Source organism: Gobius niger (assembly GCF_951799975.1).
Source record: "Gobius niger genome assembly, chromosome: 20".
NCBI lineage: Eukaryota > Metazoa > Chordata > Actinopteri > Gobiiformes > Gobiidae > Gobius > Gobius niger.
The window spans coordinates 12,417,605-12,431,436 of NC_136871.1; the positions used below are offsets into that span (position 1 = coordinate 12,417,605).

At 42.3% G+C, this 13,832-nt stretch overlaps 1 protein-coding gene across 1 annotated transcript in view; it reads right to left on the reverse strand.

Moving 5' to 3' along the window:
• The window catches only part of LOC306980018 (receptor-type tyrosine-protein phosphatase gamma-like), a 294,918-nt gene that overhangs the window by 50,992 nt on the left and 230,094 nt on the right, over positions 1-13,832 (reverse strand). Inside the window, exon 5 of the mRNA XM_079579221.1 lies at positions 5,754-5,849. Within this exon, the coding sequence (XP_079435347.1) occupies positions 5,754-5,849 (96 nt within the window). The remainder of the gene's footprint in view (positions 1-5,753; positions 5,850-13,832) is intronic.

Here is a 13,832-nt window from a genome sequence, read left to right on the forward strand (position 1 = left end):
AGGGGCGATGAAGGTCCCCCCAATCATCCCATTCACACTTATATCACCCCCAGAGGGACTACGGAAAGGATTTATCGAGTACAACAAGTTACTTAGTGCTGCTTTAAATCTGTTCTTTTGGTCAGACAATATGTTTTTCTTTCATTTTTTTCAGCTGCTAGCTACCAGGCGTCTTCTGATAATCAGCAGAAACATGTGGAAAAAGAAACATGTGGAAGACCAAATGAACCCCTTTGGACCTTTGAGGTTTTTATTTGCTTTCTTACCCCACAACCGTTAGGAGCAAAACCAACCTATTGTTTGAGGCTTTGTTTGTGTTTCCCCTTTACTCCACAGATTAACAATACCACCCTCTCCAACTGAAATGAGTTGAATTTTCAGACAAAGGATTCCCAAGTACCTTATAGAGTGCATTTGTATCCAGCAGCCGTGTGAAAGCTGCCTACCTTTAATTATTGCAGTGTTTATGGGAGTTTGAGAGCTCCATCTGCCGCGTACAGCTGAGGAGATGATTACTGTCAACCAGCACAATGCTCCTATAGTCACACAGCATTTATCCACCTGCACTGGACTCGCTCACTCTCATCTATGGAAACCGCATCTGTTTCACATTCTTGACTCGCTGCCAGAATGTTCTCAGCATCCCTGAAAATTAAATCTCCCATATTTAGTTAAACTGTTTACTTTTACAATGCATTTGAGCGTGTGTAATTGACACAATTTGAATTGCGCAGTAAAACGGAGCTTGGGGACTGTTTTTGAGCTAATTTGAAAGTTAAAAGTGTATCTTCTGTGTGTTGCCAGAGACCTGAGTGGGTGTTGAAAAGTTGCGAGTGATTTAATCACATTTTTAATTAGCACATTAAAGTTGATAAAGTGTGAAACTAATGACACACTATGTCAAAATAACCTATTGTTGTTTCTCCTACACCAATGTTTCTCTGCTGAAAATTCTACATTTTTGACCTATGCATTAATTATTATGCATTAATTATCCATTTTATAACACTGTCTGACACCCATATTTTAAAACTGGAGGGAGGCAGTACAACATAAAGTAGGAGCATATAGTAGACTATATAGTCCACTGATTCTGTTGACGATTCGGACAAAAGCCCACGCGGGCTTATTGTTACAAACGTTTATTTAATGAAACCGAACAACGTTTTATTTGACATTTAAAATTAAAACTATCATCACAAAAAATAAAAATAAAATCACTCCGGTGCTAGTTCAAAGGTGTGCAGAAAGTAGGTGCAGCAGAATGAGTGCACTACGACTGCTAAAGGTTTGCTAAACTTGGGAATAATGTATTTCTGAGATAAAGACCAACCAAACTCTGGAGACAGTGGAATATTTATGGATAAATACGAGTCAGATACGTTTTATTTCAAATGAATTTTGCATGAATGAAGTAAACGGCTTGGCTTGTTCGCCTTTTTGTCCGAGAGAGGAAGCTCCAGCAGCTAAGCTAAGCAGCTAACGTTCACCGTACCCGTTTATATTTAAGTCGTTTATTCATGTGAAATACGATTGAAACAGCTGATTTCATTCAGTTGTGTTGAGTTTAGTTAAAGGGACTATACGGGGTTTAAAAATATTAAAATTAAGTATTTTCCTCCCCCTACATTTTTTTTTATTTGTTTATTTCGGACATCACATGTACATTGGGCAAACCAGATGCAATGATTTTAGTGCGTTAGCAAAGTGCTAATTTACAGCACCTGTCCATTAAAGCAACAACAGTACATATTAAAACATGACATGCATGACACACAAGTCATGATAACAGAAGAAATCATACATGTTAATCATTTTGTTATTTATGAGAACAATGTTGAGTGGATTTTAAGTATTTTTTAAATTTCATCTTAAATGTGGTATCGTTTGTTTTTAGTTTTAAGTCTGTTGGTAAATTATTCCAGAGCCTGGCTCCGACAGCTGAGAAGGCAGACAGACCAAAGCTCGATCTGAACATTGGAACAATACAATTACCATTGGTTACACCTCTTGTTGTAGCTCTGTTAGAACAGTTTATATGCACAGCTAATTCTGAATGTGGGAGTGAGTCAGAATTCAGACACTTAAAAAATAGTTTAAGAGTGTTAAAATTAATAAAATTCTCAAAATTTAAGAATTTATACTTCTGTATAATTTCACAGTGATGCCAGTGTCGGGGTTTCTTGTCAAAGACCTTAAGAGTTGTTTTGCATAGAGACCATAAGGGTTTCAATGTAGTTGAAGAAATTTGGGACCAAGTGGTGGAGCAGTATGAGAAGTGCGAAAAAATCATTGCATTCATGTATAATTTGGCTGTATGGTGAGTTATATCTCTACGAATGAAACTAAAGCAATTCAAGTTAGTTTTGATTTTTTTTGCCAAATATTTTGCGTGAGAATTGAATTTAAGATTTTGATCCAGAATTATACCAAGATACATGATTTCGTTGACTTGGTGAATGTTCTCACCAGAAACGGTCACCTGGAAATCACAATTTATCTTGTTGCACATAGTAAAACAAATCGATTCTGTTTTTTGAACATTCAATGTGAGATGTTCCAGCAATGTCCTAATGTGTAGAATGAGCCCAGACCTGTTCACCACAACAGCCTCTAAAATCACTCAAAAAGGTGTTACTTCTGGTCCGAATTGCTGTCATGCACGAGCTTAATATAGAAGGTGCAGTTACACGTATGACCTGAGGTGACAGTAGTGAGTATAAAATGGCTAACTTGCATATAGCCCCTTTAAATAGGGAAAACATGGAACAGCTTGGTAGCTTCTAACCTCACCACAGTTTGGAGCTATACCTATGCTGGGAGAGGCTAGACGCTAACAACATTTGCGTGACTGAGCACACGCACAAAAACCAGACAGGTACGCATCAACTCGTCTAAACTAAGGTAAGGACATATCTCAGTATTCAGAAAAGGTGGCCTATTCCTTTAAGGACAAAACAAAGATCAATAAGTTGAGACCATTTACCATTTGCCAAATAACATAAGAGGTCAGCACCTAAATCTGAACCAAACTGCTTTCTAGTGGTTCTTTGGAGGAAGAAAAGAAAAAAAAAATGCAATCATGAGACGTTAGTCCATGCATAACCGCTTCTATATTGTATGGTCCGCTGGTTTGGCCTAGCATGCAACACTTGAATGAATACAGAGAGATGCATCGGGGCCACCAAAATCCCATACATACACACACTACTGTTTGCATATTAACAGAACTCCAGCACAACCTGTCAAATATATGTGCATGCAGCCGGTTATTGAGGTCATGGTTCAGACCGGGCTACAGGCAGCAGCTGCATATATCTCCCCCGGAGCATGAGAGAGAAGAGCACTACATCAAAAATCAGTGGACGGATGCTATTTCGGCTTTGCTCAACAAATACATGGAATCTGTTTTCTGAGTACTCGGGGAAGGATTTTTGAAAGATTTTTTACCATGAAAAACAACAAAATCATACACAGTAAAATGTATGCCTACAGGAAAATCGACTTTTGTGGAGCTCTGAATCATGTTCTTACTTTCCTTGTAATCTTGTTGCCTTGGCTTTCTTTTTCCACAGCTGAAGTGCTTCGATATGTGTTTCTCGGATTTTGTTGCATCAAGATGGAATAAAAAACGCGCTTCCTAAAACCATTAGCCGTCACTTCCCGGGCATGCTTTACATTTTGTCAGCATTATTGTAAACTTGTGACTTCTACTGACTATGTGAAGTCAAAGTTTAAGCTTGATTTCAGGCTGATATCAGGAGGCTCAGGCCAGTGTCCAGGGAAAGGGATGGAAATATTAACTTTGGGTTAATGGCCCAAATAAAAGCCCACTTAGGTAATCAATGGTCTCAAATGAAGCCTTTATTCGCGCCTGTGCTGCAGATAGAGCAGAGCTGACAGTGATCCCTGCTGCAGTCACAGGACAACAGACTCTCCCATCGATCTGAGTCTGCAGCCTTTTTCCACAAACACAAACAATACTTACTGACCTCAAAAGAAGCTCGACGTAAGGACTACCTTTACCATACTTTTGCTCTGCTTTTTTTTCTTCTTGGTATTTGTAGATTTGTTTGTAGATTTGACCCATCAGGTAAAGGTTCAGGACCTGTGGGCAACTGCACTGCACCAGGCTCCAGGATCTCGGTCTATGAAAGCATTCCTGCATAATATGAAATCTAGAACAAGGACGTTGCTCTATAGCCAGAAAAGTCAGTGAGGATAAGGCTGTGACTGCGGGCCTGACACAATGCGCACTGGGGTCACAGATGTCAGCAAAGAACCTTGTTAAGTCCTGTTTGCAGCTTTTGTTTGAGGACAAGCCTCATCTATATAATTTCTTATTTCTCCATGGCGCTAGTGAGTCATGCCAGAGATTTACACAGTGTCATGAGCTAAAGAAATATTGCTCAAATGCACAGAGGCCATGAGACACTTGAGGACACGGCAACAAGCAGTAACAAAGAGAGGAGAGAGGAACAGGGAGGAGAGAAGGAGGAGGATTTAGAAGATTGAGAAGAGAAGGAAGAAGAGGAAAATGAAGAGGGAAAACGTAAAAGATGAAGAGGGGGAAGTAGAAGAGGAGGAGAAGAGAAGATGAAGAAGAAGAGGGAAAGGGAGAAGAGGAAGAAGCGGATGAATAAGCAGAAAAAGAAAAGGAAGAGAGAGGGGAAGTGGATGAGGAAGAAGAGGCAGAGGAGAAAGAATAAGAGGAAGAGGAGAAAGAAGAAGAGGAGAAAGAAGAAGAGGAAAAGGGAAAAATAAGGGGGAAGAGGAAGGAGAAGTGGGGGAGAAGAGGAGTAGGAGGAAAAGGATTCAGAAGAGGGAGAAGAAGAGGATAAGGAAAATATAAAGGGGGGAAGTAGAAGAGGAGTAGGAAGAAGAGAAGATGAAGAAGAAGGGGAAAAGGAAGAAGAGGAAGCAGAAAGAGAAGAGTAAGAAGAGTAAGAAGAAGAGGGAAAAGATAAAAGATGAAGGGGGAAGTAGAAGAGAGGATGAAGAAGAAAAGGAAGAAGAGGAAGAAGTAGAAGTAGTGGACGAAGAAGCAGGAAAAAGAGGAAGAGGAAGAAGAAGGGGATGAGGAAGAAGGAGAAGAGGCAGAAGAGAAATAAGAAGAGGAAAAGGGAAATATAAAGGGGGAAGTAGAAGAGGAGTAGGAAGAAGAGGAAATGAAGAAGAAGAGGAAAAGGAAGAAGCAGAAGTAGTGGACGAAGAAGCAGAAAAAAAGAGGAAGAGGAAGAAGAAGTGGATGAGGAAGAAGGAGAAGAGGGAGAAGAAGAGGCAGAAGAGAAAGAAAAAGAGGAAAAGGAAGAAAGAGAAGAGGAATAGGAGCAAGAGGAAGAAGATGAAGAAGACAAGGAAGAAGAAGAGGAAGAAGAGAAAGAAGAAGAGGAAGAAGAAGAGTGAAAAGATGAAGAGGAGGAGGAAGAAGAGAGGATGAAGAAGAGGAATAGGAAGCAGAAGCGGATGAAGAAGCAGAAAAACAAGAGGAAGAAAATGAAGAAGTGGATGAGGATGAAGTGGATGAAGAAGATGAAAAGGAAGAAAGAGAAGAAAAGAGGAATAGGAGGAAGGGGGAGAAGGGGTGTTCCCTCCTTTCAATAAAATGGTCATTATTTAGTAGATTTGCATGTCAATGTCTCTCAACTATTGTGAACAGACCAGGCTCCACAACACTGGTTCTGCTCTAATTGGCCATGTTAGAAAGGCAGCCTGACCCATCTCATGTCTGAATATATCGATCCGAAACCAACCTGAAAGAACACGGCCATGGCTGCGATGATCCTCTTTTCCCTGAGCGCCGCGCCGAGGCTGTCAAAGTCGTCTGAGTTGTACATGTAGATCTGCATCTGGAGAAAAACACAACAACACAACGTCAATCAGAGAGAGCCACAAAGCGTGTTTGTGAAGATTTAATTAATAGACCGTTTCAACTCAAGCACAATTTTACTTTGGCAGCAGGTTTTACTACTCCGACATTGCGACTATACGACTATGCGGTAATAACATGGGAATAGGATGGAAACAGCACAGTAATAAGGATAACAAGGAATAATGCAATTTCTATCTCCAATCCAAATATGTTTACTGATCATGGACAATCTTTACACTGGGTTAGGACTAGGCTTGACATGAATTAAGTATACGTCTAATTTTCATTTCATTGCTGAAATTATGTTAATTATTAGCTACCACAATCCCATTACCTTGCACTGTCGCAAAAAATAGTGCTCAAGACAGAGCGAGTCAAAGCAAGACTTAAAAATAGTGCTCAAGACAGAGCGAAATAGTGCTCAAGACAGAGCGAGTCAAAACAAGACTTAAAAATAGTGCTCAAGACAGAGCGAAATAGTGCTCAAGACAGAGCGAGTCAAAACAAGACTTAAAAATAGTGCTCAAGACAGAGCGAAATAGTGCTCAAGACAGAGCAAAATAGTGCTTAAGACAGAGCAAAATAGTGCTCAAGACAGAGCAAAATAGTGCTTAAGACAGAGCGAAATAGTGCTCAAGACAGAGCAAAATAGTGCTCAAGACAGAGCAAAATAGTGCTTAAGACAGAGCGAAATAGTGCTCAAGACAGAGCAAAATAGTGCTTAAGACAGAGCGAAATAGTGCTCAAGACAGAGCGAGTCAAAGCAAGACTTAAAAATAGTGCTCAAGACAGAGCGAAATAGTGCTCAAGACAGAGCGAGTCAAAACAAGACTTAAAAATAGTGCTCAAGACAGAGCGAAATAGTGCTCAAGACAGAGCGAGTCAAAACAAGACTTAAAAATAGTGCTCAAGACAGAGCGAAATAGTGCTCAAGACAGAGCAAAATAGTGCTTAAGACAGAGCAAAATAGTGCTCAAGACAGAGCAAAATAGTGCTTAAGACAGAGCGAAATAGTGCTCAAGACAGAGCAAAATAGTGCTCAAGACAGAGCAAAATAGTGCTTAAGACAGAGCGAAATAGTGCTCAAGACAGAGCAAAATAGTGCTTAAGACAGAGCGAAATAGTGCTCAAGACAGAGCGAATCTTAACAAGACTTAAAAATGCAAAGTATTTTATCTACACTCTTGCCTCTTACTGTAATTGATTAATTCTATGTTGATGTTTTTATTGATTGTATTTGTTTTCTTGTATTTATGCAACTGTGAAGCACTTTGAATTGCCTTGTGTATGAATTGTGCTCGACAAATAAACTTGCCTTGCCTTGCCTTGCTATTGCTGTGCCATGAAGTGCTGCCAGAAGAATTAATGGCATTTTAGTCCCTCTTATAACCTGTCGTTGCTGAAAAGAAAGAATGGAGGATGATCCGAGCCTGTCCATTTGCCTGTGTGTTTGTTTGAGTCGACCTGATGGCACCTATCAATCCTCAGACAAAAGACAAAAGTGTTCTTCATTAAGGCGCACTTCAAGCAGACATGCGAATGCGCCTGATACGACATTATAGCGGGCATACGTAGATTTGCACGTTTGTTTGCATAATTTGTAGAGTCGGGGGAACACACTGGTGCATGCCAAAAGCAATTCTCTGAGCTTCTCCCTGCCAACATCAACACTGTCAAAATCACTTGTGTAGCATTTTCTGCAGCTTGCTAATGCGCACATAAAGAGCCCGGTGCATCGCTTTTTGATCTATTTGTGGAGTAAACAGTTGTCAAGCAGCGTGATATAGAGACTGTTTATAGAATTTATGGCAGAGGCAGCTCGGCTTGAACAGGCCCATATTAATTAAAGTCAAAGTGGCGGATTGGGCTGGTGAATGCAGCACAGAGACTGTAGATCCACAATTAAAAAGGAGCTGAAACACAGTGAGCCGCAGCCTAACGATGCTGCGCCGCCTTCAGTGGAGCGCACACTGCAGGGACTGATGGGAATGTTAATGCTGAGCTCACTGTTGCCTTCTCAGTCAGGCTCTGAAGTAAGCTGTACAATTCAAATAAAGGGATCTCAATTGAACTTGGGAGGGTTATTCAGAAATCCTTCCTCAAATCGATCTTGAGATTTGTATCCAGATCTAAGGCCCATCCACTGTATGGCTCAACGCGGTCCTGTCACACTGCACAGTTTGGATGAAGAGGTGAACAGAGAGTGATGTCTTCATGACCTGTCATATGTCTAGCTCTACAAATGTAATTCAATAATAAAACCCTTGTATTATGTTGAAAAAAAATGACATTGATTATGTTGCGGGTCATTTTGACCCGTACTGTGTAAATGCACTCAAAACAGTCAAGAAAACAGGTTAAACCAATAACAACTGATTTTAGGTTATATAAACATTTAGAAAAGTGACATACACTACATTTTTAATTCCAACACTATATTTAAGAAATATTTAGTCTAATCCTCTTGTCCTCCTCTCGGGTCAAAATGACAATTCTTCTCTCCTTCTTTCCTCCTGCCATGCTCTCTCCTTCCTTCTTCTCATCCTGTTTTCCTTCTCTCTGGTCATCCTGGAGTGTACTTAGACTTGTACACTCCAGCTAATAACAGAACTCCAATGTAAGCATGCAAGTCAGTCTGATCCAGTGGCTTCCATTTCTCTTGAAACACACGTCTCCCCTCCAAGTTGGACATTTCCAGTATAATCCTCTCTATTGGTGGGGATATGTAGAGCTGAAATGCTGATTGAATCTCATCAACTCGTCCATCCATCCATCCATTTTCTTCCGCTTTATCCGGGGCCGGGTCGCGGGGGCAGCAGTCTCAGCAGAGATGCCCAAACTTCCCGATCCACACACACCTCCTCCAGCTGTTCTGGGGGGACCCCGAGGCGACACCAGGCCAGCTCGGAGACATAGTCCCACCACCGTGTCCTGGGTCTTCCACGAGGCCTTGTCCCACTAGGACATGCCTGGAACACCTCCTGAAGGAGGCGACCAGGAGGCATCCGGAACAGATGCCCGAGCCACCTCAGCTGGCTCCTTTCGACATGAAGGAGCAGCGACTCTACTCCGAGCTCCTCCCGGGTAACTGAGCTCCTCACCCGATCTCGGAGGGTGCGCCCAGCCACCCTGCGAAGGAAACTCATTTCGGCCGCTTGTATTCGCGATTTCGTCCTTACCTCAAGTGGAGAAGTTCAAGTATCATCAACTCGTGTGACAGCAAATCTTGTAGGACCGGGAGTCATTTTGATCACATTGGAAGATGATAGTCTGCCTCGGCTTGGGTGTGGTGATGTTGACCATTTTATATTACCGTCCTTAGATACCCATGTCCCCTCTGTGGATGATGATTGCTGCATTCCTTGGTTTTCTTCTGTTGGAGGAACAACGGCAGACTCGTCCTCTGAATCCTCCTCATCGTAGGAAAATTGACAATCTGGATCAGCAATAACATTGTTCTCTGTCTCTGAAAAGTCCTGTTTCTGAAATCTCTTCCTCTACATCACTATCCCAGTTCAAAATCTGTGATAAAGCCTCCTCACATGTCATCCTTCTGGAGCTCATTTTTGGTGAGTTTGTCAAAGAGATGACATGAGAACAGTGTCAAGGACAAGTGTGAGAAAGTTCCCTCTCTTCACACACCTGGCTCTGGGGCAATCAACATACAAACAATTGTACATCAAAGTAAAACGTACAGCTATTTACCCACATTAAAGCGTCTGGGTCAAAATGACCCGCAACATCATCTTTGTATACAAACTCTGCAAAGACATTCCACTACACATCAAAGTGTCCAGATTTTACACACCAGTTCATGACCCTAGATGAGGAAAAGTCACCAAATTTCAGCAAGAACAAGAAAGGATAACCAGTACTTTGATCAACACAAAAACTGAAATGGGTCAAATTGACCCTTAACATAATACAAGGGATAAAAAAGGTCCTCATCATGAAACTTTTTGATAGGTGCCCCAGTCATCTGAACATTCTCTCACATACATATTTTCTTCGGTTTCATATGTTGATGACATACAAATGGACAGAGACCATCGATAATTGATTGCAAAATAACACGCACAGCAATGATATAATTACATCAAGCAACCGCCCCATGTTTTCCACATGATTATTTATAATTGAATTGCAGTACCACTCTCACGAGGACAGTCCTCACAACTGTCAGTTCATTGATTAGGCTCTAATGAGGTCTCATCACTGTCACAGACGTTTCCCTGTATACTCTGCATAATCTACCTCCACATTTGAATCATTTGAGTGGATATTATTTTATGATTGCTTTGTGGGGTTCTATTCTATTCTGTTGTTGTGCCTGTTTGTAGTTAAAAGTATCTGAACACAGGTACTCCCTGAGTCAGACCTCCCCTGGCTCTCCTGGAGGTAGCCACCCGGAGATAGCGGTTGAGCCGAAGCACTCAGCAGGTGAACACGTCTTTTGGCCTGCCGTCTGGATGTAAAATATAAAAGTGGGGTTGCTGGCCTGCGGAGCGACCTCTCCAAAGTGTTTTTTGAGCGGACTAAATAAATGTGTTGTTTGCTGCTGTGATGACTAGCTCGGGGCCTAACAGCCGCTCTCCCTCCCACTCAGGCTTTGAACTGCACAGGGAGAGGCGCTACAGCACCCTAAGGCTCCTCTCCTCCCACTGCATCATCACTCCATTGCACAGATTACACCTTTCCTGCCCTCTGCTATTGATACATCTTTTTCACTATTGGTCTCTAGAACATAGGGATCATGAGAGAGAGGTCAGCCCACACAGACCAAGTGTTGAAATGGTTGTATTGATTCCAAAACCATTAAGGAGTTCTGTGTGGAGGGAGCAGGGGTCCAAGGCCCACAGCAACAGTGAAGCTTTACATTTGACAGCTTCATGGAACAAGCTATAGCTGAAGTCTGGGCTTTGGTAATGTAAACATGTGGTTACTCATACAGGGATGAAGAAATTACTGAAGGTTAATTAACGTACATTCATAAAAGGAAAAATAAATACAGCCACGATAGCCTTGATCCAGCTCTGCGTCAGAAAACACAATTAAAGACTGGCTTACTGTGCTTAGTTTCTTTAATAGGCTAATGGATACCCCACCCCACAATATACAGGAATTACTTCTGACCACCTGATTAAAAATATCTATTACTGTAAACAAAACATAAATCATCAAACTTTGAAGAGTTCGATTTTGTTAAGAAAGAGAATAGAAATGGTGGCCCAAATCAAAACAACAAAACAAAGTGGGCATAAGGAGACTGAGGCACAACCCAGGTCAGAGTAATAGGTATTAAAGAGATACCATTTCAGAGTAAACAAGGGTGTAGCTGTCTCGTCCCCAGGCACAACACTTAGGCCATCCAACAAGGTGAGAGCAGAATTTATAGTGCAAGAGAGAAAGAGACAGTTGATTTAAGGAAAACTTCTGGGACAAGAGACAAAATATCTCTCCAGAACAACTCAACGCAGGCGACTGCGTCAAACTTTCCCACTTGGTGATTGCTTCTAAGAAACACGGGGAAAGCAGCATGTTCCCGGCCTATCTACAAATAAAGTGTGGTGTTATTTAGTGGATGTGCTGAGCTGTGATCATGGGCAGACACAGATGCGAAGCAGGGTAATGTACTCAATGAAGCATTAATATTTGGGAAGGTAAGCACCAGAGACAGCTCCACGGAGGCAAGCGCCAATGATGAATCAGGCAGGCTGCGCCGCTGACACCTAATGCATCATTATTATAGATGTTCTTAGTGCTTGCTGAGGGAGGGGAGGACACGCTGATTTAAAGGTAACAACCCACCTGAAAACTTAAATGTCGGTACATTCATTCTGGGACAGTCCCGGATAACAGTATGTGTAACTGAGACTGTAAGTCAGAGGTGACTCCACTGGTCTTAAAGGAACAGGCCACCCTTTTCACATACTGAGATATGTTCTTATCTTAGACGAGTTGATGCGTAACTGTTTGGTCTTTGTGCGTGCACTCAGTCACAAAAATAGACCAAAGATGTTGTTAGCATTTAGCCACTCCCTGCATATTCCTATAGCTCCAAACTGGGGTGAAGTTAGAAGCTTCCAAGCTCTTCCACGTCTTCCCTATTTAAAGGGGGGGTATTATGCAAAATCGACTTTTTCAAGCTTTACTTTATGTTATTATGTCATTCCCTCATTAAAAACATGCCTGAAGTGTTGCCTTGGCACATTCACGTATTTTTGAGTAATCTGTAAAAACTCTGATGGCAGCCATCTTAGGGATAGGGATAGTCCTCCTAGGAACGCCCCCACCTCCTGGAGACGCCTCCGACCTTTCGTCACCAGCCGAGTAACCAACCACTGCTCCTCAGCAGAGCCCCCTCCCCACTGATGCCACAGACAGCGTGTGGAGGGGGCGTGTCGGAAAGGGTCACCCCCGGCTCGGTCCGGGTTCGGTCCGGGTTCGGTCCGGGTTCGGTCCTGATCCAGTCCGGGTTTGCCCCAAACTACCACTCACAGTGAGTCCGTCTGACACTGTGGCCAGCTCCGCCAGAGGCTGCGCCAGGCACAGAAACGGCACTCGCGAGAACAGAAGTGCGTGCGGGTTGCCCGCTTGGTGCGAGTTTACGTGATGATTATCCCCGTATATACGTAGTTTTTGTAAACAAAGCCGCATTTGCCAGTACAACGACTCTCCACAGTGAAGTGGATGCTTTGCAACACACTACTGTCCCCATGTCACTGGTAATGGAGAAATGTTTACATTAACGACGTTACGCGCGTGTACAGGTGGTAAACGAGACCAAATAAGTAGCGAGCAGACCGATTTTATTTTGAAATACACCGGATCTTCTTTCCTCACGAGACCTGACTTCCTGCTTGGCTCGTGTTTTTCTGTCAGCTTGATCCGCTGGGGCTCCGGCCTCCGGCAAAAATAGACTTCTTGCTGATTCTTTCCGTTGACGCCGGAAGGTCGCCGGATGGCCTCGGTTGCCGGACCCGGACTTCGCGGACCAGTGTGAGTCTGCAACATTGGTTTTAATGACTTTCTAAGTTCGCGGATGCCGTACCGGACCTTAAACGGATTTAATGTGAGCCGGGGGTCAGAGGTTCTTAAAGAGACAGGGGCCTATTTCAAGACATTCGCTACAGCCATTTTGAGAGAGCAATTGTTATTTTAATTTACTGCATTTACAGACCAACAGACGGTTTCGTCGTCATTGTAGTGTGCCATAGACTGGTGCTATGTGATTGAAAAAATCACATAGCACCCCCTCTTTAAATACGCTTAGGTGAGCGTTTACACAATCCAAGTATAGTTGCGCAAAATTAAACATGTCAATTTTCTAAGCAGATAAAAAAGGGGGTTCTATATTGTGAGGCGTAATAATACCTTAGGAGCACTTCTGCGTCCGTGCAGTAAAGTTGAAGTGATTAAGGTATTATTACGCCTTACAGCATACTTTGGTACCCCCTTCTATTTCTAAGCTAAGGTATGAGCATATCTCAGTACCGTATTTTCCGGACTGTAAATCGCTCCGGAGAATAAGATGCACTAGCCATAAAATGTCTAATGAGAAAAAGCTCTCATTTGCAAAGTCGTTCCTCTAGCTGTGGCCATTTAGCGTTTAGCCCGTGATTAGCTTTGTTTTGTTTTCTTCTCTAAGAGTAACCTCCGCTTCTTGCTCACTCCAAACTTTTTTTCTGTTGCTCAATTAGCCTGCAGTGCCCTCTAGTGGCACATGAAATTATATATTTTAATTTAAAAAAATCCCTGCCAAACTGTGAAAAAAGGTGCAATTTATAATCCGGAAAATACGGTATGTAAAAACGGTGGCCTATTTAAAGCAGAACTAAGCAACTCATTAATTGTCCACGGGAGTAAAGTGCTACGCTGACAGAAAAGATGAAGGGAGAGAGGGATATTGTACATTGTGCCACAACTCAATTACACAATGGAGATATTTTTTCCCGCTCAA